The sequence below is a fragment of the Sapajus apella genome, unplaced genomic scaffold (genome assembly GCF_009761245.1).
Source record: "Sapajus apella isolate SASKATOON/1434 unplaced genomic scaffold, GSC_monkey_1.0 scaffold27, whole genome shotgun sequence".
Classification (NCBI taxonomy): domain Eukaryota; kingdom Metazoa; phylum Chordata; class Mammalia; order Primates; family Cebidae; genus Sapajus; species Sapajus apella.
Window position 1 is genome coordinate 9,900,379 of NW_022436967.1, and position 27,554 is coordinate 9,927,932.

The 27,554-nt window shown below is 35.2% G+C and overlaps 1 protein-coding gene across 2 annotated transcripts in view; it reads left to right on the forward strand.

Moving 5' to 3' along the window:
- SCLT1 (sodium channel and clathrin linker 1) overlaps positions 1-27,554 on the forward strand; it is a 231,804-nt gene that overhangs the window by 76,373 nt on the left and 127,877 nt on the right. For both annotated transcript variants that reach the window (XM_032292285.1, XM_032292284.1), the window contains exons 6-7: positions 21,132-21,267; positions 25,717-25,839. In XM_032292285.1, coding sequence (XP_032148176.1) covers positions 21,132-21,267; positions 25,717-25,839 — 259 coding nt within the window. The remainder of the gene's footprint in view (positions 1-21,131; positions 21,268-25,716; positions 25,840-27,554) is intronic.

The window sequence follows — 27,554 nt, forward strand, 5'->3', positions numbered from 1 at the left end:
TCAACCTCTGATATCTTTTCTTCTGCTTGATCAATTCAGCTGTTAAAACTTGTGCATATTTTGCAAAATTCTTGTGTTTTTCAGCTCCATTAATTCACTTATATTCCTCTCTAAATTGTGTATTCTTGTTAACGTTTCGTCAAACCTTTTTTCAAAGTTCTTAGTTTCTTTGCATTGGGTTAGAACAAGTTCTTTTAATTCACAGAAGTTTCTTATCATCCACCTTTTGAAGCCTGCTTCTGTTAATGGAACACACTCGTTCTCCATCAGGCCTTGTTCTGTTGCTGATAAGGAACCGTGATCTCCTGTAGAGGCAGAGGCATTATGATTTTGGGTATTTTCAGCCTTTTTAGGCTGGTTTCTTCCCTTTGTTATAGATTTATCCATCTGTGGTCTTTATAATCCCCGTCTTTATAATTGGGTTTCTGCCCGTCAAAACAGCGGCATTAAGATTGATGGTGCTTTTCTGACTCTGCACCAAAAACCGCCGCACCAAGGCAGCAGCAAAACCGCCTCGCCAGCCACAAGAGTCATGCTGGCGACCCGTGGGGCTCCTCTGCTGGGAATCTCCTGGTCCTTGAGCAACAAAAATTCATCTGAAAGTGTGGCGTCCTCTCATTCTCTGTGCTTTCACTGGGAGCTACAATTTCAAGCTGCTCGTGATCAGCCATCTTGCATCTCTCTCCGGGTTTTTCATTTCTCTATCTCCTTCAGTTTTGTTCTGCTCTTATTTATTTTTTGTTTTCTGCTAACTTTTGCATTTGTTTGCTTTTGCTTCTCTAGTTCTTTTAATTGTGATGTTAAGGTGTTGATTTTAGATGTTTCCCACTTTCTGATGTGGGCATTTAGTGCTGTAAATTTCCCTCTTAACACTGCTTTAGCTGAGTCCTAGAGATTATGGTACATTATCTCTTAGTTCTCCTTTATTTCCAAGAACTTCTGGATTTCTGTCTTAATTTCATTATTTACCCTGGAGTCATTCAGAAGAAAGTTGTTCAGTTTTTATGTAGTTGTGTGGTTTTGAGTGAGTTTCTTAATCCCAAGTTCTAATTTGATTGTACTGTGGTCTGAGAGACTGTTATGATTTCCATTATTTTGCATTTGCTGAGGAGTGTTTTACTTCCAATTATGTGGGCTATTTTAGAATACATGATATGTGGTGCTGAGAAGAATGTGTATTCTGTTGATTTGAGGTATAGAGTTCTGTAGATGTCCATTAGGTCCTCTTAGTCCAAGTTTTGAATATCCTTGCTAATTTTCTGTCTCACTGATCTGTCTAATATTGAATATTCGGGTGTTAAAGTTTCCCACTACTATTGTGTGGGTGTCTATCTCTTTGTAGGTCTGTAATAACGTGTTTTACAACTCTGGTTGCTCCTGTATTTGGTGTATATATATTTAGGATAGTGGAGCTCTTCTTGTTGTGTTGATCCCTTTACCATTATATGATGCCCTTCTTTGCCTTTTTTGATCTTTATTGGTTTAAAGTCTGTTTTATCAGAGACTAGAATTGCAACTCCTGCTTTTTTTTTAACTTTCCATTTGCTTTGTAAATAGGTCTCCATTCCTTTATTTTGAGCCTATGTTTATCTTTGCATGTGAGATCAGTCTCCTGAATACAGCACACCGATGGGTCTGGACCCTTTATCCAATTTGCCAGCCTGTGTCTTTTAACTGGGGCATTTAGCCCATTGACATTTAAGTTTAATATAGTTATGAGTGAATTTGATCCTGTCATGATGCTAGCTGGTTATTTTGCACATTAGTTGATGCAGTTTCTTCATAGTTTCACTGGTCTTCATATTTTGGTATGTTTTTGCAGTGGCCGATACCACTTGTTCCTTTCCATATGTAGTGCTTCCTTCAGTAGCTCTTTTAAGGCAGGCCTGATGGCAACGAAATCTCTCAGCATTTGCTTGTCTGTAAAGAATTTTATTACTCCTTCACTGATGAAGCTTAGTTTGGCTGTGTATGAAATTCCAGGTTGAAAAATTCTTTTAAGAATTTTGAATATTGGCCCCTACTCTCTTCTGGCTTATAGGGTTTCTGTGAAGAGATCCACTGTCAGTCTGATGGGCTTCTCTTTGTAGGTAACCTGAGCTTTCTCTCTGGCTGTCCTTAACATTTTTCCTTCATTTCAATCTTGGAAAATCTGATGATTATGTGACTTGGGGTTGCTCTTCTCAAGGAGTATGTTAGTTGTGTTCTCTGTATTTCCTGAATGTGAATGTTGGCCTGCCTTACTATTTTGGGGAACTTCTTCTGGATAATATCCTAAAGTGTGTTTTCCAACTTAGTTCCATTCTCCCCATCACTTTCAGGTACACCAATCAATCATAGGTTTGTTATTTTCACATAGTCCCATATTTCTTGGAGGCATTGTTTGTTCCTTTTCATTGTTTTTTCTCTATTCTTGTCTTCACATTTTATTTCAGTAAGCTGACCTTTAGTCTCTGATATCCTTTATTTTGCTCTATCAATTCAGCTATTGATACTTCTGTGTGCTTCACGAAATTCTCATGCTGTGTTTTTCAGCTCCATCAGGTCATTTATGTTTCTCTTTAAACTGGGTATTCTAGTTAGCAGTTTCTGTAACTTTTTATCAACGTTCTTAGCTTCCTTGTACTGGGTTAGAACATACCCCTATAGCACAGAGGGGTTGTTATTACCCACCTTCTGAGACCTGCTTCTGTCAATTCTCCAACCTCATTCTTTGTCCAGTTTTGTGCTCTTGTTGTTGAGGAGCTATGATCATTTGGGGGAGAAGAGGCATTCTGGTTTTTGGAATTTTCAGTGTTTTTGCGCTGATTTTTCCTCATCTTCGTGGATGTATCTACCTTTGATCTTTGAGGCTGATGACCTTTGGATGGGGTTTTTTTGTGGCGTTCTTTTATGTTGATGTTGTTGCTTTCTGTTTGTTAGTTTTTCTTCTAACAGGCAGGCCCCTCTTCTGCAGGTCTGCCACAGTTTGCTGGAGGTCCACTCCAGATCCTGTTCACCTGGGTATCACTAATGGAGGATGCCTGCTTTTTCCTCTGGAAGCTTCATCCCAGAAGGGCACAAGACTGATATCAGCTGGAGTTCTTTTGTTTGAGGTGTCTGTCCACCCCTGTTAGGAAGTTTCTCCTAGTCAGGAGGCATGGGAGTCAGGGACCCACTTGAGGAGACAGTCTGTCCCTTAGCAGAGCTGGTGCACTGTGCCGGGTGAATCCCTCTTGTCAGGATCTGCTGCTCTCTTCAGAGCCAGTAGGCAGAAACGATTAACTCTGTTGAAGCTGTGCCCACAGGTGCTCTCTCCTAGGGAGATGGGGTTTTTTTCTATAAGTGACTGAGGCTGTTACCTTTCCTTCATAGATGTCCTACCCAGTGAGGAGGAATCTAGAGAAGCAGTCTAGCCACAGCCACTTTGCCATGCCCAGCCCAGACCTCCCAGTCTCCTTAGCACTGTCAGGGGAAAACCACCTACTCAAGCCTCAGTAATGGTGGCTACCTCTCCCCCCGACCAAACTCTATTGTCCCAGGATGACTTCAGACTGCTGTGCTTTCAGCAAAATTTCAAGCCAGTGGTTGTTAGCTTGCTGGGCTCCATGGAAGTGGGACCTGCTGAGCAAGACGACTTGTCTCCCTGGCTTCTGCCCACTTTTCAGGGGAGCAAACAGTTCTGTCTCACTCTGGTTCCGCAGGAAATAGCAACCCAGTTTTGTGCTTAAAACTCAGGGCCCTGATGGTGTAGGCACACAGGGGAATCTCCTGATCTACAGATAGCAAAAACTATGAGAAAATCATAGTAACCCGGCTGGGTAGCACAGTCCCTCATGGCTTTCCTTGGATGTGGGTGGGAGGACCCTAGCTCCTCCTACTTCCTGGGTGAAGTGACACCCCACCTTGCTTCTGCTCACCCTTCATGGGTTGGACCCACTGCCTAACCAGTCCCAATGAGATGAATTGGGTACCTCAGTTGGAAATGCAGAAATCACCCTCCTTCTACATTGGTCTTACTGGGAGCTGCAGACCGGAGCTCTTCCTATTTGGCCATTTACTACCTGAAATTATTTATCTTCTTGCTTATTATTTGTCTTTTCTACTAGAATGTATGAAAGCAGGACCCTTGTTTCTTCTGTCTACCACTGTATACCTACCACCATTGAACAGTGCTTGGTACACATTAACTGCTCAATAAACATTGAAGGAATTATTTCACATATTAAAAATACAACATATACATATATTCATACCTGGATATTTTTGTTGTAAAAAACAGAGGCTTGAGTCATTTTAAGTAATAAGGAATATATGATAAGGAGATACATGGAATTTTAACTAGAACTGGGAAACAATTGGGAATACCTCTACGGGTATGTACCTCTTACCAGTTCATATGGCTTTTATAGCCTCCGCTATGGTGTTACCCCTCTATGTAGTTGCTCCTTCTCTTTTTCAACCAAAAGGCTGATTCTCTTCTCTAGTCTAAATCCTGAAGACACTCAGTCTTACTGGTTTAGTTAATTGCCATCACTTGTATTTGTCAAAGGTCTTCATACCAGTCAGCTTTTGATAGGGCTGCCCTCAGAAAATATGCAAAATTATAATCTTTGGCTTCTTTCTATGCACAGAATAATGCATGCTGTCCCCAGAGCCTTGGGCTCTGGCCAAAGGCTACTTAAGTCTGCGCATGGCAGATACCATGACTATAACATACGTAGTGTGTGTGTGTGTGTGTGTGTGTGTGTGTGTATATATATATATATTTCATATATATATGATATATATATTACATATATATATCATATATATGAAATATATATCATATATATATCATATATATCATATATATATATATATGAAATATATATGAGAAATATATATATCTATATATGAAATATATAGATATATATATGTGAAAGCATTTATGGAAGACTTCACTCTGGCTTTAGACATCAGAGAAGGGTAAAATTTGAGCTCAGTTAGAAGGAGCAGGATTTCATTCTCAATGATTTTCAGAATGAGTAGGATAAGTAGCAGATAACTGAAGAAAACATTATATGTCTAATAAACTACAGGCCATGTAATATGACTGTGTCTCAACATATGTAAGAGAGTTATGCATGATGAGACTCATATGGTGCCTAGGGACCAGCTGATATAAAATTTTATGTTCTTTGCTTAAGGAATTTAGCTTTTCCTACTAATCACATAGAGAGTTCTTCAAGGATTTTAAACAGAGGAAGGGGTGCAACTTGAGGATTATTTCTTGTTGCACTTCAGAACTGGAGAATACCAGATAGTTCTGGAAAAAAAATGTATGTGATTCATCACAGGAGCATAAGAAAGGAAACAACATTTCTGGTTATTAGGATTTTCTCTATTAATTCCAAAAATAAATGCTGCACTGTGGCAGTGGTGTGGATATTTTCACCAAGGAGCTTGGATGAGTGAAATCTGTCAGGTGATGTGAGGCATCCAGAAAGTCATACCAAGCAGTTGTCTGGAGTTTTTTTTTTTTTTAATTTATATAAAAATATACAAAAATATAGGGGCAGCTGTGGCAGGGTACTAATGTCTGCTGGAGTACCTGCCTCCCTATGGGAATTAACCATAGTGGCATATATGCCACTTATTTGTCTGACTGTCTCTTCTGTCTTATTTGATTCTAAAATTCACTAACTATCCCCTTTTGCCACCTTTTAACGTCTGCATAAGTGAGATGTAGCCATAGTTAATGGCATGTCAAAGGTTAATAGGCAGCAATTTTTCCTTATAATGGTATGTAAAACAATGGTACAACTTTTTATTGGAGACAAATTCAGTTCAAAGAAATATTGACATTGTGTTTATTTCATCTTTGTCACCTAAAAGATCAAAACTTTTAAAAAGATGATCTTTGCCACAATTTTATTGGCTGTTTGGGATAATAAGTTATAATTTTATTACTGCAGTCCCTGCTTGGGTAATTTTCTTGGGATTAGTACCTGAATTTATCTGGAACTCAGTTTCTTAATATGTAAAATTAAAGTTTTGGACTATATGATTTCAATTTTATAGTTTTATGTTCTTATAATAAGTGCTTTTTAAATACCTTTTGAAATTACACTGCAATTGGTAAGCTAGAAAAATAATAACCATAAATAATAACTATAAAAGCATAGCTATTTATGTAAATTTAATGTAAAAGCACTATCTTTTAGGACAATATTTATATTCTTTTAAAAATTTTTCATCAGAAATACCTTTTCTCCAGCAAAATAGTCAACACTCAGAGGCTGGGCAGCCTGTCCCTTTTTTGTGTTACTCATGTTGTACCTGGCATAACATATAATAGAAGCTCCCTTACCTTCTAACTTAGTAGTTGGTCTGTTGATTGAGAATTAGTAAAATAATGAATCATAAACAATGCATACTTTAAAAATATTTGACTTTGACTTAATATAAATGTACATTTCTTTAATTTTTGATATAACAAGGTCTTTACTTTGAGTGAGTCTATTAATTGTAGTTTTTTGTTATCTTTCATACATAAACCATATATGTTTAACTCATTTTTTTTATAATTTCCAGTTTAAATATGTTTGAAGAAGAGTGAGAACTGAGAGATCATTTTGATCTCTCTTTAATCTTCTATGATTTTTATAATTTCTGACTTTTTATAATTACCTACCTCTAATTCGATAGCAGTGAATTTAACAACTCAACTATATTGGACCTTTCACATTCACTTTAGATGTTGTAGAAAAACCAATTCTTTATACTTTTATTTATCACTTTGGGTCATATATAATTAAATTGTACAATTATAATAATAGGTTGTGGCAAATATGGTAGATTGGTTTAACATCTGTTACACGTTCCTTTTAGTATGCCTTCCTGTGTTGAGAGACTGGAAAACTAAAAACTAGTTCAGGATATGAGTTAGGTTCTACTGATGATAACCACTTAAGATACCTAAACTGGGAAATAATGGAAGGAAAGGCAGTGCCTGAGGCATCTATTTTGTGGCTAAGAATTTAACAAGTGTAGTATGGCTGTAGAGCCAACAATTCTGGCAGCCACTTCTGTCATAGCTAAGGCAGGGTGTTGCTGCAGGGAGCGGCTCTGGCAGTAACATTCTGATCTCAGGATCTCAGCAAAAGGGGTGTGATTGTAGAATCAATAGTAGATATACCTGCTTCCTGATTGTCCAGTTTCCTGATTGTGACCAATGTAGCAAACCATTTCTGCAGTTAGCTAAACCAGTAAGATTGACTGTTTATTCCAGAACTTGCACTGGAACATAGAGATCAGCTAATTGATAGTGATGGGAGAAAAACAATTATGCAGAGATATATGGTGCTGTCAGTGTTAATAATACAGATAACACTGTTTGCCTCCAGAAAGTTTTATTTAATTTCTCTTCTTACTATTGAGCCAACCAAATACAATAGTACTTTCTGTTTTTTATTTTCCTTTGGCCCTTACATTTTTACTTGCTTAATGTATTTTAATAAATACAACCAGAACCAAAACTGTCTGTCTTGCATATAATATTTCTTTAGATATTTGTTGAGCTTGAATTGTTGATATTTAATTTTCAAGATGTTTAACTACATAAAACATAATGCTTTAAAAAAGATTAATTTCTTAAACCTTGAGGGTACTGAACTGATTTTCTTAATTATACTGCCAATATCATTGTAAAATCAGATAAAATTCATTTAATCTGTATTTATTTGCAAATATTACAACTATGTTATATTTAAAAGAAAACAAGAAAATAAGCAAAGATATAGATTATATAAAGAGCAAATAACAAGTTTGAGTATGTACCTGTGCATTTCTGTTTATATGCACTCATATATTAACCAGCAAGAGTATACTTTGTTTTTCAAAGACCCATGAAACACTTACAAACATAGATATGTACTGCAAACCCTCCTCACCACATACGCACATACAAATTCCCACCCCCAAAACATATAAATTACACCTGCAATAAAACAAAAAATGACAAAAGATGGGCACATCGAAATTTTTAAACTGTATTTTCACATAACTCCTGAGATTAAAAAAATTGACAACTAAAATTAAAAACTACTTAAAATGAACAGCATATCAAACTAGTGAGGTGCAGCCAAAGTAGTATGCAGAGCATTTTGTCGTTTTTAATTAATAGAAAAGTAAAATTGAAAATAAATAAATGTTATATTAATGACAGAGTAGGTACTGTAATCAGGCTTTTTCTGAGAAAAACTAGAAAGTTCAGAAAAAACTGTAAAATCTTGACAAAATCTTAACAAAAATCAAATCTGTTTAAAGATACTGGAATCTCTGAAAAAAATTATATGGCAAACACCATATAATGGAATGGAAAGAAATCCAGGGGTATAAGCCTGCATTTACTTTCCCTAGTTGCAGCTCACTGTCCAAGAAGAGATTGAGAGAGGTTTAAAGACTAAGGAGAGCTTGAAACAAGTGTACAGAGCTAGAACAATAAAAATAGAAATTCAGGGCCCATCACACTGATGGATAGGTGTGTTAGGATCCTCAAAATGTCACTATACTTTTTAACGTTTAATATCTAGCTCATATCTACATATGATTCATAAAAAGAATTAGATTATGTATACAATTTGATTATTCTAATTATAAAAAGAATTAGATTATTCATAAAAAGATTTACAAAAAGAATTCTAGATTCATAAAAAGAATTCAGAACAGGAAGATTGAAATGGCATGGTAAAATTTTAAAAGAATCATTAGAAATAATAGGCAATAGAAACAGATCCACAGGGTTGGCCTTTAAAAACTTCTTTAGAAACAGAAAATCAAACACCACATGTTCTCACTCGTAAGTGGGAGCCAAACAATGAGAATATGTGGACACAGGGAGCAGAACAACACATACTGGGGCCTTCTGGGGAGATGGCAGAGGGAGAGCATCAGGATAAATAGTTAATGCATGTGGGGCTTAATATCTAGGTGATAAGCTGATAGGTGCAGCAAACCACCATGGCACACTTTACCTGTGTAACCTGCACATCCTACACATGTATCCCAGATCTTAAAATAAGACAAAACTAAAATAAGTAAATAAATAAATAATTGTGTTTAATATGGTCAGTGAAATGAGACACAATATTGAGAATTTTGTAAGAGAACTAGAAACTCTAAAAAAGGAAACAAATTCTAGAACTAAAAACATACAGCAATGGAAATGAGACGTAACAAGATAATTAATCAAATACATCTTAATTCAGAAGAAATATTTTAACTGAATACCAGTATGAAGCAGAGAGACAAGAGGACAGAAAATACGGAAAATAGAAAATATAAACCTGTAAGATAGTTAACTAGGTGCAGCCAGGTGGAGCAGTTGCCACTGATGGAGATGACTGGTGTACTCCTAACAGATCTTCAGAGGGAAGGCACTGAGAGTGGATGGAGGGAACACACGGAAGCTGGAATGAGGGGGAAGAAAACTGGGAACCCTACGTGGGGCTGCTGCACACCTGGACTTGTTCATGGCTCCGGGGGAATGGATGAGTTGAACTTTCAAGGAGTGTGGGCCTATGGGACCCTAGCAGAAGGAGACCCCTTGACCATCATGGACACTTGACTTGGCAGGGAGAGGTTCCTAGAGAAGTCGTAGGGGCAACAAGACAGCTGATGATCCCAGAGGGTTTGGTGCGGGGGCATATGTAGTGGAGCATGGCTAGGGACAGCCATTTCCCTAGGCTCAACTTGCTCCCATAGGAGACTGTAGCCCTAGAGGAACTCTTCATCCTGAAGTCTGCAGGGTGGACTTGCCCCAACTCAGACAGAGCTAGTCTAAACTGAGCACCCCTTGGTCAGGTGCCATGGGAGCCACATCATAGCTTCTGTGCTGATGAACCATGCCTGACTGGCAGAGAGCTCCAGCAGAGTGGCCCCAGCAACCATGCACTAGCCTGCACACTCCCTCTGCACACTGCAGCTTCCCTTGGACCCACAGCAACTCCCCACATCTCTTTGCTGGTACATGTCTGCGCAGGAAGGTTTTGCTTTACTTGCCGCAGAATATAGGAGTGTAGTGCACTCCCCTCCAGTACCTGACTGTCATTGCAGACAGAGCCTTGGTGGGGACAGAACCAGCCAGTCCCACCCTATCAGCACCCCACTGTTACACTAATATTTCCACAGAAGTGAAACTAGATGCAGAGAACAGCAGATCCTCCCCCACATTGAGCGACCACAGAGAAGGCACACAGACCAGTGCCCACCAGTGCCCCTCTCCCAAGCCACCCACCCACCAGCACAACCACCCACACAGTCACCAGCAGGGGCCTCCCTGCACACCCCATATGAGTTGCCTCTGCCAATATGGTTAATTCCCACAGGGAGGCAGGCACCCCAGCAGCCACTAGCACCCTGCCACAGCTGCCACTACTGCTGTTGCTGGCACATGTGAATGAGGATAGATCCCTCTGTCACTGCACTATGAAACACTTTGGCTGACACTACCCATTGGAGTGCAGTAACCATTGGTACAGAAACACTTTGAGCTCCCTGCACAGTGGATTTCTAACCTCAGGGAGTGAGAGAACATTGTAAGGGCCCAATACAAGTCCCCAGAGTTAGAGCATTCAGTCCAAGAGTCAGGAGGCAAGCATTGGTCCCCTAAAGTCTTTCAGAAATAAAGCCAGTCAGCTAAATCCACCCTATATGATATGACCTCAGGGTCATCAAATAGAATAAAAATTTTAAAAAGCCATTGGAAGGTCAGCAGCCTCAAAGATTGAAGGTGGATAAACCCACAAAGATGAGAAAGAAGCAGCACAAGAATCCTGACAACTCAAAAAGCCACAGTGCCTTTTCTCCTCTAAGCAACCACATCACCTATACAGAAAGGGTTCCGAACTAGACTGAAATGGCTAAAATGGCAAAACTAGAAATCAGAATATACATCAAAATGAAGATCATTCAGCTACAGGTGTCTGTTGAAGCCCCACCCAAGGAAGGAAAGAACTATGATAAATCAATGCAAGAGCTGACAGACAAAATAGCCAGTATAGAAAAAAAAAACTGATCTGATAGAACTGAAAAACACCCTACAAGAATTTCATAATGCAATCACAAGTATTAAAAGCAGGAGAAGTGAAGGAAAGAATCTCAGGGTTTGAAGACTGGATTTCTGAAACAAGACAATCAGACAAGAATAGAAAAAAAAATAATGAAGAGGAATGAACAAAACCTTTAAGAAATATGGGATTATGTAATGAGATCAAATCTGTGACTCATAGGCATCCCTGAAAGGAATGGGGAGAAGAGAAGCAACTTGGAAAACATATTTCAGAATATCGTCCATAAGAACTTCCCTAATCTAGCTTGAGATGCTAACATTCAAATTCATGAAATGTAGAGAAACCCAGTAAGATACATTACAAGAAGATCATCTCCAAGACACATAATCATCAGATTTTCCAAGGCCGAAATGAAACAAAAAATGTTAAAGGCATCTAGAGAGAAAGGTCAGGTCACCTACAAAAAGAAGATCATTAGACTAATAGCAGACCTCCCAACAGAAACCCTCCAAGCCAGAAGACATTGGGGGCCAATAGTCAACATTCTTAAAGAAAAGAAATTCCAAGCCAGAATTTCATATTCAGCCAAACCAAGCTTCATAAGTGAAGAGAAATAAGATCATTTTCAGACAAGCAAATGCTGAGGAATTTCTTTACTACCAAACTTGCCTTACAAGAACTCCAGAAGGTAGCACTAAATATGGAAAGGAAAGATTATTACCACCCACTGCAAAACACACTGAAATACACAAACCAGTGACACTATAAAGCAACCACATAAACAAGTCTGCAAAATAACCAGCTGATACAATGACAGGATCAGATCTACAAATATCAACACTAACCTTGAATGTAAATGGGCTAAATGCCTCAATTAAAAGACACAACCTTAGCAAACTAACACAGGAACAAAAAACCAAATACTGCATGTTCTCACAAGTGGGAGCTAAATGGTAAAAACTTATGAGCACAAAGAGGGAAACAGCAGACCATGGGATCTACTTGAAAGGGGACAGTAGGAGGAGGGAAAGGAGCAGAAATGATAACTACTGGATCCCGGGCTTAATACCTGGGTGATGAAATAATATGTACAACAAATCCCTGTGACATGCATTTACCTATGTAACAAACCTTCACATGGACCCCAAAATTAAAATAAAAGTTAAAAAAAATAGTAAAGACACAGAATGGCAAGCTGAATAAAGAACCAAGACCCATTGGTTTGCTGTCTTTGAGAGTCCTATCTCATATGCAGTGACACATATGGACTCAAAATAACAGGATGGAGGAAAATTTACCAAGCAAATGGAAAACAAAAAAAAAGCAGCAGTTACAATCCTAGTTTCTAACAAAACAGACTTTAAACCAACAAAGAGAGAAAGAAAAACAAGAAGGGTATTACATAATGATAAAAGGTTGAATTAACTTCAACAAGAAGATCTAACTATCCTAAATATGTACCCAACACAGGAGCACACAGATTTGTAAAGCAAGTTTTTAGAGACTTTTAAGAGACATAGACTTCCATACAATAATAGTGGAAGTCTTTAACACCACATTGAAAATATATACGCATCCAATACAGGAACACCCAGATATATAAGACTTATAAAGAGACTTAGACTTCCACACAATAATAGTGGGAGACTTCAACATCAACATTAGACAGATCAACAAGACAGAAAATTAACAAGGATATCCAGAACCTGAACTTAGATCCAGAACAAGTAATAAACATTTATATAACTATCCACTTTAAATACACAAAATATACACTCTTATCAGCACCATGTCATACCTACTTACAGGTTTAAATGAAATAGTGGTTGGCTGCTTGTTTGTTATTTTCTTTCCTGATTTTTTCCTGTCTCCATTAATAAGCACAATTATTGGTATAAAAGAGGCTTTCAATACCCATTTTTAGACTGCATTTTAGCCTGGGCAATAAAGCAACACTTCCATTTTCTCTCCCTCTTCCTCTTTCTTCCTCTCCTTCATTCTTTTCTTCTTTCTTCCTTCCTTCCTTCCCTCCCTCCCTCCCTCCCTCCCTCCTTCCTTCCTTCCTTCCTTCCTTCCTCCCTTCCTTCTTCCTTCCTTCCCTTCCCTTCCTTCCTTCCTTCCTTCCTTCCTTCCTTCCTTCCTTCCTTCCTTCCTTCCTTCCCTCCTTCCCTCCTTCCCTCCTTCCCTCTTTCTTTCTTTCTCGCTTTCTCTCTTTCTTTCTCTTTCTTTCTCTTTCTTTCTTCCTTTTTCTTTTTTTTTCTAAAAAAAAAAAAAAAGCAACAACTGCTTACATCCTTTCAGACCTCACAGGTACCTATGGGTGCATTAACAACTGTTTAATTCCAGGATAGGATATGCTGGGCACTCTCTGGTCCTGTGGAGCAGGACTCTAAAGTTCTAGAAGGACTTTGGGGGTTCCTGGATTGGAGGAAAAGCCTAGAAGCGGGTACATCTGCCTAGCAAAAAGAGGCTAGGGTTAGTCCCAACTGTAAAAAAAAAAAAAAAGAAAAGAAAAGAAAATATTAGACCAATCAACAAGAAAGAAAATTAACAAAGATGTTCAGGACCTGAACTCAGCACTGGATCAAATGGACCTAATAGATATCTATATAACTCTCTACCCAAAAACAACAGAATATACATTCTTCTCATCGCCACATGGCATACTCTAAAATCAATCACATAGTCAGAAGTAAAACACTCTTCAGCAAATGCAAAAGAACTGAAATAACAGTCTCTGAAACCACAGCTCAATCAAATTAGAAGCCAAGACTTACAATTTCACTCAAAACCATACAATTACATGGAAGTTGAATAACCTGCTCCTGAATGACTTTTGGGTAAATAATGAAATTAAGGCAGAAATCAACAAGTTCTTTAATGAAAACAAAAGTACAACATGCCAGAATCTCTGGGACACAGCTAAGGCGGTGTTAAGAGGAAATTTATAGCACTAAATGCTCACATCAGAAAGTTAGAAAGATCTCAAGTTAACAACCTAACATCACAACTGAAAGAACTGGAGAACCAAGAGCAAACAAAGTCCAAAGCTAGCAAAAGACAAGAAATAATCAAAATCAGAGCTGAACTGGAGGAGATTCAGACACAAAAAAAGACATTCAAAAGATCAAATAACCCAGAAGCTGGTTTTTAAAAATAAAATAGACTGCTGGCTAGACTAATAAAGAAGAAAAGAAAGAAGATTCAAATAAACACAATCAGAAATGACAAGGAGGATATTACCACCGACCCCACAGAAATAGAAACAACATCAGAGAATATTATGAACACCCCTGTACACATAAACTAGAAAAGCTAGAAGAAATGGATTAATTTCTAGACATATACACTCTCCTAAGACTAAACCAGGTGGAAATTGAATTACTGAAAAGCCCAATAATGAGTTCTGAAATTTAGGCAGTGATAAATAGCCTATGAACCAAAAACACCCAGGATCAAATAAGTTCACAACCAAATTCTACCAAATATACAAACAGCTGGCACCGTTTCTACTGAAACTATTCCAATAAAATGAGGAGGGACTCCTCCCTAACTCATTTTATGAGACCAACATCATCCTGATACCAAAACCTAGCAAAGATAAAACAAAAAACTTCAGGGCAGTATTCCTGATGAACATGAAGACAAAAATCCTCAATAAAATACTGGCAAATGAAATCCAACAATACATCAAAAATCTTATCTACCACAATCAAGTAGGCTTTATCCCTGGGATGCAAGGTTGGTTCATCATATGCAAATCAGTAAATGTGATTCATCACATAAATAGAACTAAAGACAAATACTATGTAATTATCTCAACAGATGCCAAAAAGGCTTTCAATAAAATTTAACATCCCATCATGTTAAAAAGTCTCAATAAACTAGGTATTGAAGGAACATACCTCAAAATAATAAGAACCATCTATGATAAACCCATAGCCAACATCATACTGAATGTGCAAAGGCTGGAAACATTCTCCCTGAAAACTGGCACAAGACAAGGATTTTCTTTCTTACCACTCCTATTTAACATGGTATTGGAAGTCCTGGCCATGGCAATCAGGCAGGAGAAAGAAGTGTAATCCAAATAGGAAGAGAGGAAGTCATACTATCCCTATTTGCAGATGACAGGATTCTATAGCTATAAAACTCCATAGTCTTGGCGTAAAAACTTCTTAGGCTGATAAACAACTTCAGCAAAGTCTCAGGGTACAAAATCAATGTGTAAAAAATCACTAGCACTCCTATACACAAAAAATAGTCAAACCAAGAGCCAAATCAGGACTGCAACCCCATTCCCTGTTGCTACAAATAAAATAAAATAAAGAAACTACCTAGGAATACAGCTAACCAGGAAGATGAAAGATCTCTCTACAAGGAGAAGTATAAAATACCGCTCAAAGAAATCAGAGATAACACAAAAAAATGAAAAAAACATTCCATGCTCATGGATAGGAAACATTGATATTGTAAAAATGGCCATACTGCCCAAAGCAATTTATAGATCTAGTGGTATTCCTATTAAACTACCATTGAGATTCTTCACAGAACTAGAACAAAACTATTTTAAAATTCATATGGAACCAAAAAAAGAGTCCAAATAGCCATGATAATCCTAAACAAAAAGAAAAAAGCTGGAGACATCATGCTGCCTGACTTCAGACTATATTGCAAGGCTACAGTAACCAAAACAGCATAGTACAACAACAGACACATAGACCAATGCAACAGAATAGAGAACCCAGAAATAAAACCATACACCTACAACTATCTGATCCTTGACAAACCTAACAAACTCAAGCAATGGGGCTTTCCTATTCAATAAATGGTGCTAAGATAACTGGCTAGCCACGTATAGAAGATTGCAACTTGACTCCTTGCTTACACCATATGCAAACATTAACTTAAGATGGATTAAAAACTTAAATGTAGGCCGGGTATGGTGACTCACACCTGTAATCCCAGTACTTTGGGCGGCCAAGGCAGGCGGATCATGAAGTCAGGAGATTGAGACCATCTTGGCCAACATGGTGAAACCCTGTCCTTACTAAAATACAAAAATTATCTGGGTGTGGTGGAGCACACCTGTAGTCACAGCTACTGGGGAGGCTGGGGCAGGGGAATCACCTGAACCTAGGAGGTGGAGGTTGCAGTGAACTGAGATCTCACACTGCACTTCAGCCTGGTCACAGAGCAAGACTTAATCTCAGTTAAAAAACAAAAAACAAACAAACAAAAAAACCTTAAATGTAAAACCCTAAAATATAAAAACCCTGGAAGACAGCCTAAGCAATACCATTCTAGACATAAGAATGGGCAAAATTTTTATTAAGAAGACACCACTTTCTCAAAGCCAGAAGGAAAAAAAAAAGTAGACGCCAAAAGCAATTGCAGCAAAAGCAAACATTGACAGACGGAATCTAATTAAACTAAAGAGCTTTTGCACAGCAAAAGAAACTATCAACAGAGTGCACAGACAATCTACAAAATGGGAGAAAATTTTTGCAAACTATGCTTCTGACAAAGTTCCAATATCCAGCATCTGTTAAGAACTTAGATTCACCAGAAAAATCAAAGAACCTCATTGAAAAATGGGCAAAGCACAAGAACCAACACTTTCAAAAGAAGACATGCATGTGACCAACAAGCATATCAAAAAAAGCTCAACTTTACTGATAATTAGAGAAATACAAATCAAAACCACAATGAGATACCATCTCACACCAATCAGAATGGCTACTAAAACGTCAAAAAATAACATGCTGGTGTAGTTGCAGAGAAAAGAGAATACTTTTACACTGCTGGTGGGAATAGAAACTAGTTCAGCCACTAGATGAGAGAAGTTTGGATTCTCAAAGAACTCAAAACAGAAGTGTCATTTAACCCAGCAATCCCATCACTGGATGTATGACAAAGTAATAGAAATTATTCTTCCATAAAGACACATGCACCCCCACGTTCATCCAAACATGTATTCACAATAACAAAGACATAGATCAACCTAGATGCCCATCAACAGTGGACTGGGTAAAGAAAACATGGTGCATATACACCATGGAATCCTATGCAGCCATTAACAAAGAACAAGATCGTGTCCTTTGCAGGAACATAGATGAAGCTGGAGGTCATTATCTTCAGCAAACTAACAGAGAAACCGAAAAGCATATACTTCACGTTCTCACTTATAAGTGGGAGCTAAATGATGACAACACATGGACACTTAGAGGGAAACTACACACACTAGGGCCTATCAGAGAGTGGAGGTTGGGAGGAGGGTGAAGATCTGGAAAAATAACCAATGGGTATGAGGCTTAATACCTGGGCTCTGAAGTAATCTGTACAACAAACCCCAGTGACACAAGTTTACCTATATAACAAAGCTGTACATGTACCCCTGGACTTAAAAGTTATGTAAAAAAATAAATAAGCTCAAAATTTTTAAAAGAAAATATGGAACAGAATGTAATAGTGAAAAGAACTAAAATTCATGTAATTTGAATCTTGGAGAGAACAGGAAAGACAAATTTTCAAAACTAGCAAAAGATCTGTGGATTAAAGAAACGCCATACAGCACAAGCATGTTAATGCAAAAAATCTAGAAAATCAAAGAAAAAGTCTCAAAAGAGATATTATCCTCAAAGGAATAGCAATAAGATAGCTGACTTTTCTACAGATGTGATAGAAATCTAGAGACATGGAATATCTTCAAAGTGCTGAAAAGAAACAAAAACTGTCGACTAAGAATTGTGTGCTCAGTGAAATGTTCTTCAAGAGGGAGGGTTAAATAAGTACATTTTCAGATGAAAAGAAACTGAGAAAATCAACATTGGCAGAATTAATCCAAATCCCAAAAAAGAAGGAAAAATAATTCTAGAATAAAGTTTAGAACTATGGAGAGGGTAAATATGGGAGAAAATCTAATGAATATAAACTTTTAAAAACAATAATAATGGCTTTAAAATGTTTAAGGAGACTTGAAATATGAGCCAGCAGTACCATACATTTAGGAAGAGTGTAAATGGAGTTGAAATATTGTCAGGTTCTGACATTATCCATTAGAAATAGGATACTAGTTTATAATAGAGGGTGGCAATTCTCAAAGATGCATGTTATGACGTCTGGGCTGAGCACTACAGTAAACTAAAAGATTCTATCTCTTCCAAGCTAATGGAGTGGGAAAGTGGAATAATAAAATGTAACTAATTCCAGTTAATAAGCAAAGAGAATAGGAAAAAAGAGAGAGAAATGTTTTGTTTTGTTTTAAGGCAAGGCAAATAGAAAGTACATACTAAGGTAATAGATATAAACCCAGGTACCTCAGTAATTACATTTTTACTGTACTACATGCTATAATTATAAGACAGTGATTTACCAGAGATTGACTAAATGAACCCATAATTATATGCTTTTAATCAAAGAGATTCCTAAAACAAAAGAATACGGAATGGGTGAAAATAAAAGGATAGAAAATATGTATACCATGGAAGTGCTAACTAAAAACATACTGATAATATCAGACATAGTAGAATTTAATGGGAAAAGATGATTACAGATTAAAAGGCAGCTTTCATAATGATAAAAATTATATTTACCCCAGAGATATGAGAGTTTTAAATTGGTAAGCACTCAATAACAAAGACTCGGAATGTAAAATGTGATACCACTGAATGGCAGAACAGACAAATGCACCATTATAATAGGAAATTTGAGCAGGTTGTTCTCAGCAAGTAAAATAGCAACCTGAAAAAAAAAAACAGTAAGTTAAGATGTAATATTTTAATAATGTAATTAAGAAATTAAGGGACATATACAGAATACTAATACTGAATAACTTCAGAATATACATTCTTTAAGTACACAATGATAAATTTCTGAAATTGATCAACTCAAAAAAGCAACTCTCAGAGATTATAAAATGATAGAAATTATTCAGATTATTTTCTTTGATGACAGTGAAAATTGTGCTAGAAATCAGTAACAAAACGGTAACTAGAATATCTCCAGCTCTTTCTAAGTTAAGCAATATGCCTCTAAATGTTACTTACAGGTCAAAGAACTCACAGTGAAAATTAGAAAATATTTTCAACTGATTAATAAAGAAAATAACAAAAACTTTGGCGTTGCCACTAAGGTGATTCTTACAGAGAAAGCTGTAATCTTAAGTGTATGTATTAAAAAAGAAAGTCAAAAAATAGTGATGTCTTAGAATTTGCTGAAGAAATTAGAAAAAGGACAGCAAACTAAACCCCAAATTATATAACACCTCAGGATCAGAGCACACTCAGTGAGAGACAGCAAGCATTACAAACAGCAAGATTACACAACTATTCCCCAAGTATTCCAGATACTGAAGCAAACAAAATTAAACTATGTATATAGATAGTCCCTCCTTTGCATGAAGTGCAAGATGATAAAAATGACCTTGCAAGCAGAAACTGTGCGAAATTATCTTAGTAATCAATAGGGTACAATTATGATATTTCTATATGTTTAAAAATTTTGTTAAGACACTTAAAAACTGTCTTACTGTTGGTTATAATTATACTGCTGGTTATAACTACATTTTTAACAAATAAGACACATCTCAGTGTTTCTGATATTTTAAATACAGTGTACTGAATATTAATTTTACTATTTTTTCATTTCATTTTACAATCAATATAAAGGATTAGGATAATTGATATATTATGATGCAGATAACTATGGGATGAAAATGATAGAATAATATGTCATTAAAATATTTATAGAAAATTTTTTGGAATATTAGAGAATGCATATGTCTCAATAACAGTTAAAAGACAGATTATAGTATTAGCAATACAATATGTTGTTAGCCTATTTTTAATGGAAAGTAAAAATTCTGCTAGTGAATATATTATGGAATTTTTTAAAAAAGAAAATATATTTTAGAATTAATAATGACTTTTTTCTCTAGGACTTCGGGAATCTTTTTTAAAACGTGTTATATTTCTATATTGATCATTTTCTCTATTAGGTAAATATTTTATACAGGAAAAATAAGTGTTTTTTAAAACACGGTTAGATATTTAAAAATAAAAACTTTTGTGTTAACCAGTACTTATAAGTTTTTGTAATTAGAGAATAATTGGCAAGCTCTGTCCTTTCTTTAGAGAGTAATTACATTTTTGTTTCTAAAATGTTTATCTCCTTAGTTTCATTGTATTTGATGAACTTTGTTTTCAATAAATATGTTCTGACATTAAGATTTAAGTTTTCTAGTTTCAAAGGAGATTTGTAGTATTAGTAGATCATTCACCTCAATGTTTTAGGTAGATGGATATAGTTTATTTTGTAATTTTAACTTTGAAATATATTTACTATAAATATTTTCTGTTTATAATTACATGAAATAAGAATGTTTTCTGATAATATAAATTTTTTCTCTTAAGTATGTATTACTTTAAATTAAAACAGTCACCCTTTTAAGTTGTCCTTCCTCTTTTTTGTTGTTGTTGTTGTTTTAAAGCATGAAATATCTGTAATTTACCTTAATGTTAAGATTAAAGTTGAATTTAAGGCTTTCAGTATTATTGTTGAGCTTATATAAGGATGTGCTGAAAAATAAAGCTTCTGATGTCTTGGTTTTATAACCAGCAACCATTTTATTCTCTTTGTTTGTTAACTGAAATTAGTAAGAAGTCCAGTAAGTTTTGTGAAATACACTGAAGAAAATAGCAAATAATTCTATAAGATTTAATATACAATTTTCATTTAATTGACTGGATGAAACTGCTTAGATATTTTAGAATTTTTCTGAATGGCTTGTTTTATCATTTAATGAGGGATAATATCTGAATTTTGCTCTTTTGAAAAATTAAAATCTCTCTAGGACAAACTGAGTCATGCTTGAATTAATTGTGATCAATTTAATGTATTTGAAATTGTGATATAATCTTTTTATTCCTATAGCACAATATTTAATGGTAATTAAACACTTAAGATTTTTTATTCTAAGTCTACTTAAAATGGTTTCATGTGAAGAATTGTTTTTGACCCAAATGTTTATTTAATTGACCTCAACACAGTAATTACTAAAATGAATTGACACTATCATGTTAACTGTTTCTTTCAAAGGTTGCACAGTGAATTAAAAGATGCTGTTAAAAAACAATTGGAGGCCTTTCCTCCGGGCACAGTGATAGGAACTGATATATATGCAGATGATGAAACAGTCAGAAACCTTCAAGAACAATTGCAACTAGCCAATGAAGTGAGTGACATGTATTTTTTTTTTTTTGGCCTCTTTTTTTTTTCTTTTGGTCAGAGATGTGCAGAGAAAGTGACGTGTATTTTTAAAAATTATATTCTGTCCAGTCTACCATCAATGGGCATTTAGGTTGGTTCCAGGTCTTTGCTATTGTAAACAGTGTGGTACATATACACCATGGAATATTATGCAGCCATCAAAAATGATGAGTTCGTGTTCTTTGTAGGGACATGGATGAACCTGGAAACCATCATTCTCAGCAAGCTGACACAAGAGCAGAAAATCAAACACTGCATGTTCTCACTCATTGGCGGGTGTTGAACAATGAGAATACATGGACACAGGGAGGGGAACACTACACACTGGGGTCTGTTAGGGGGAAATGGAGGAGGGACGGGGGGTTGGGAGGTGGGGAAAGATAGCATGGGGAGAAATGCCAGATATAGGTGAAGGGAAGGAAGGCAGCAAATCACACTGCCATGTGTGTACCTATGCAACAATCTTGCATGTTCTTCACATGTACCCCAAAACCTAAAATGCAATTTAAAAAAATTATATTCTGAATTAACATACCTTTTAAAAAATCATGTTAATTATTATTTATGAATATCAGAATAACCAAATTGTAACATGATTTTCTAGGGTTTACAAGAGTACAGGTAGCAAAACTTTCAATAAACACTCTCACTGTTATAAATGTACTTGCCAAATACTCTCACTGTTTGTTACAAATGTGTTTAATTAAATCATAAAGCTTTTGACGTGATTTTTTTTTTCTTATAGGAATTTTTTTTCTTTTTCTTTTCCTTTTTTAAATTATACTTTAAGTTCTAGGATACATGTGTAGAACGTGCAGGTTTGTTACATAGGTGTACATGGGCCATGGTGGTTTGCTGCATCCATCAACCCATTATCTACATTAGGTATTTTTCTTAATGCTCTCTCTTCCCTGGACCTCCAACCCCCTGACAGGCCCTAGTATATGATGTTCCCCTCCCTGTGTCCATGTGTTCTCATTGTTGAACTCCCACTTATGAGTAAGAGCATGCGGTGCTTGGTTTTCTGTTCCTGTATTAGCTTGCTGAAAATGATGGTTTCCAGCTTCATCCATGTCCCCTGCAAAGGACATGAATTCATCCTGTTTTATGGCTGCATAGTATTCCGTGGTGTGTATGTGCCGCATTTTCTTATCCAATCTATTATTGATGGGCATTTGGGTTGGTTTCAAGTCTTTGCTATGTGATTAGTGCTGCAATAAACATATGTGTGCATGTGTTTTATAGTAGAATGACTTATAATTCTTTGGGTATATAACCAGTAATGAGATTGCTGGGTCAAATGGTATTTCTTGTTCCAGATCCTTGAGGAATCACTGTCTTCCACAGTGGTTGAACTAATTTACACTCCCATCAGCAATGTAAAACTGTTCCTATTTCTCCACATCCTCTCCAGCATCTGTTGTCTCCTGACTTCTTAATGATCGCCATTCTATCTGGTGTGAGATGGTATCTCATTGTGGTTTTGATTTGCATTTCTTTAATGACCAGTGATGATCAGCTTTTTTTCATATGTTTATTGGCCGCATAAATAACTTCTTTTGAGAAGTGTCTATTCATATTCTTTGCCCACTGTTTGATGAGGTTGTTTTTTTCTTGTAAATTTGTTTAAGTTCCTTATATAGAGAATATTTTACTGTCAGTTTAAATTTTTAAAGGAAAAAAATCAGTTATTTCTCTAAATTTGTATTTTTTGTTGTTCTTTCTCTTGGTATTTTTTTTTCTATTTTCAAATATTATATAAATAGTAATATATTTTATACTTCTTCTAGAATTATATTTTTTCTCCTTTTTCTCTCATAGTAATTAGAATCTTTGAGAAGCTGTGTTAAATATATCCTGTTTTTCAACTGTAATTTTTTTTTAATTTTACACATAAGGGAGTTTTATTTTAATTTATAATGTTATATCCCAAATGTTTTATATCTTGTCTGGGTTTAAATTCCCATTTTTCTACTTTCCAGCTGTGTGATCGTAGAAAAATCTTTTCCACCTCAGTTTTCTCATTTATAACTGGGGGCTACAAATTCTAAATTATAATTTTGATTTGATAATTATCTGAAAATTCAGTTTTATTTCTTGAAAATTTGGTTTTAAATTTATTTAATTATGAAAATGATATTTTAGGCAAATCATAAAGGCTGTATTTAGCTTGATAAGAAACATGTATTTAACACTAATTATTTTTAATGTATGAATGGAAAGAATTTTTAAATGTGATGAAGGAAAGAAATGATGAAGAAAGCATGCTGTTTGTTCTAGACTAGGAAAGATTTATAATTGATTGGATAGGAGTAAATAGAAATTAATTTAGGCTTATATGTCTAGCACATATTAAGTTAATAAATTTGCCTGTTTATCCTTATCATTATCATCATTACAGAACAGCAAGACTGACAAATAAGAATTAAAATTAGGTGCAAAATGTTCTGGGTAGTATAAATATCTTGCTTTAGGAGCCAGTAGCAATAGCACAATACTAAATACCTAGCTTAATATTTTTAGTTTAAAATATTTTGTTCTGTTGTAGTATGATTTGTAAAAATCTTTCTGAAAGTCAGTGTGGCAAGTAGAGCCTTAGAAATGTGTGCATTATTTGATCCAGTAATAAGATGATGACACCACATAGATTTTTATGAATGTGTTCTAAAGAACTGAGTATAAAAATCTTTGAATAAATATGTTTATTATAATTATTATAATGAAAAATTTGAGATAGTTTAAAAATCTTAAATATGGAATCATTTAAATTGTAGTTTGTCAAAATGGTAAGTTGTACCATTAAAAAAAATTATATATTGTACAGCATAACCACTTGAGGACTTGTTGAAACATGGATTTCTGCTCTTTCCCCCCACCTCTACCCCGGTTTCTTATTCAATTAAGTCTGGGATAGAGCTCAATAATTTCCATCTCTAACAGTTCTGAGGTATTGCTTATGATGCTCGTCCTTTGAGAAGCACTGCTCTAGAAGAATCTGGGTTGTGTAACTGCTAGTGTAGATGATTTTTCTCATCAGACAGGTCTGGGGAAACAGTAGGTCATTTTGAGGTAGCAGGCATTTTTATGACCATTCTACTGAAAAGAACACTTGAGTCTTATGTAAATGAAGTGAATTATCCAGGACAATTTAGCCAGGAATTAGAGATCACACCCATATCTTTGACTCCAGATTCTGTGTTTATCTACAAATTTTAAAACAACTTGTAAAATTTTTAATTTGCCTACAGTTTTTTTTTTAAGTTTTAGATAAAACTTATCTATGGTATTAGGAACACAAGGAAATGTTATTTAGGGTGAAGAGTGTAGTAATTGGAAGAAGTCACAAGAGGGGCATCGGGCTTCCAGGTGATGGTAATAATGTTCTCTTTTGAGCTAGGTGCTGGTTACATGAGTGCACTTGCTTTAGAAAAATGTGCAATTTGTTCATTTTCTGAATGCGTGGTATACCTCAGTAGACTCCAAGGAGCCTTATGTTGTTGTGGGTTACATATCTATCAGTATTTATTGTATTACAAATTAAAACTGAGACTTAAAAAAAAAAAAAGTGAGAGCATAAACATGCAGTCCATTAGCCCACAGAACAATGATGACATCACTTTAGAAAACTCCACTGTACATTTGTGAGAGGATGAGAGTGAAAAAGGCAAAAAATGTTAACATATTATTCTGAAGATAGTTTTGACTTCAAGGACCTCTCAAAGTCTAAGAGTTCCTGTACCACACTTTGATAATACTGTATGCAAACAATAGTTAATGACCTGAGAAAATTCTCATTATAAAATGGCAAGTAAAAATAGTGTAGTACATACAGCACACTATATGGCCCCTAATTTTGTTAAAAGAATTTTAAAATTCTCCCCAGAATCATATTTATAAACATGAATGCATCAGTATTTAAGAAGATGATTGTATCTAAACATTAGCAATGTTTATTATCAGATAGTAATGTTATAGGTGATTCTGATTTTCTCCTGTTTTTCTCTGTATATTCCTAATTTTCCACAATGAAAATCTGTTACTTTTACAATCAGGAAAAAAATATTGTACTTTACCAGAGGGTAATTTTCTTCTTCATCAGTTTCTAGGAGTTACACTTTTGTAGAACAAAGAACATAGTTTAAAGCTGTATCTCTGTTAAGGATTTTAATTTTAGCTAAATCTGAGTAAAAACACAATTTGAAAATAAGGAACTTTATGTCTTCAGGTTTATTCTCTAAATTATTAATAATAAAACTTCATATCAAAAATATTACAACTATAATACCATCATTAGACAGTTCTATTTTTATTTTATGACTTTATAAGACTTATTCTATAAAAGAAAGTAATCCATTTTTACTATACAATAAATAGCCTGCTGATAATTTAATGAGTTATCAAATTTTTTTAATAGGAAAAAACTCAGGCTGTGGAACTCTGGCAAACTGTTTCTCAGGAGATGGACAGACTACACAAGCTTTACCAGGAACATATGACTGAGGCCCAAATACATGTATTTGAAAGTCAAAAACAAAAGGTAATCTTGGATTTCATTGTTTTCTTGTATATCAACAAGAAACTACACTCTGAAAAAACTGTTTTAGAAGGTAGCACCTAAGACTCTACCCTCTAGCAGTTGGAATTTCAAATCACTTTATTATTTATGTTAATAATATATAGATCTTTGATGGTTACACTCTTGAACACGTAAGATAAATAGAGAACTGGACAATGTACATTTGGTTCTATAATGTTGTCAGCAGTGAAAGCTGAATTGAGTGCTAAAGAGCATCTATAACATTATTTTGTATAAATAGACTTCAGAGTTTTTATTTGCTTGATTTCCTACCTGACTTTTAAAACAGAACAAAACTGTTCATTAGTTTATGGCCAGTGAAGAAACCTACTCAAATACAGTGAGAACACTATGTAAAATCAAAATGTTAACACCCTTAAATGTGACCTATTACTAAATTAGGTATCAACTTTGCCTACCATAAATTAATCAAAATAGAATTTTACAATAGGAAGGAATCTTAATGGTTATTAAAGATTTTTTTCTATCCAAAGCAAGAATCATTCTACACTCTTTCAAAGTGGACATCTAGCTTTAGCTTTTGCTTTACGCGTCTATTGACAAGAGCTCATTATCTCACAAGACCATCTGTTCCATTGGGAAATCTACCTCTTTTATTCTTCTGTTGGTTCTTTTATTGCTAGGTGCATTGAGCACTATAGAGGAATTCTAATTCTGACCTCTTTTCTATGTATTTTCAGAGGTACCTCTTTAAATAAGTTGGTTATCATACCTCTCTTCAACTCTTGTTTACAGACTTTTTAAATTCTGGTTTATGAATATTCCTATTATCATAATTTGAAATTTCTACCTAAAGAAATTCCAAAAATACTTACATAATGTTTTATAGTTTACAAAATGATTTTTCTATATGTGCTCTGGCTTGAAAAAAAGTCCACATGTAATCAGTCCGATTTGTTTGACTTTTACCTCTGAGATTTAAAAATCATTTTTCATATTAAAGCTCTTAGAGGGCTGTTTCCTCATTTAGGTCAATTAGCTAAGCTCATGAGGCTGGGTTTTTGTTTTGTTTTCACCTAAATAATATCATTCTTTTACAATAGCAATATAGTTTGGTGGGTCCTTACACAAGACTTTATAAATAACACTTCATTCTTTTTTCCCTGTTTATCTATTTAATTCTGTCATTCAGTATATTTACAGTCTCTCCCAACTTCGTGTCATCTGTACCAATAACGTTTAATAGAATCATAACAACTAATCAAACAATTTTTTAAATGTGGGGCATGAGAATTTTTTTAAAAAAGGATGGGTAGTAACTCCTGTGCCATGGTTTGTATTATAGGTTTTGAGTAGCTTTGAAGGTGACCTTCCAACATTGTACAAGGCTTCTCTAGCATATGGAATTTCTAATCACTTATAATTGTTTATGATATATTTCTTTGAGTTTTAAAACAATATTTAATAATTGATTTCTAGAAATAATTATTTGACATAAAATAAACAGCTACATTAGTTTCAACATTGTCACTTTAATTTTTTAATCATTTTTAAAATTTCTTAGTTTTTCAACTACCAGTTCACACAATAGCAGTAAGAAGAAACATTGCTAATTTTATCTAAACTTAGGCATAATGATTTTAGACTTGATTTTAGTTTAATTTTAAATATGGGTTACAAACAACAAAATGCTATTTATGCACTCCTCTATCTTC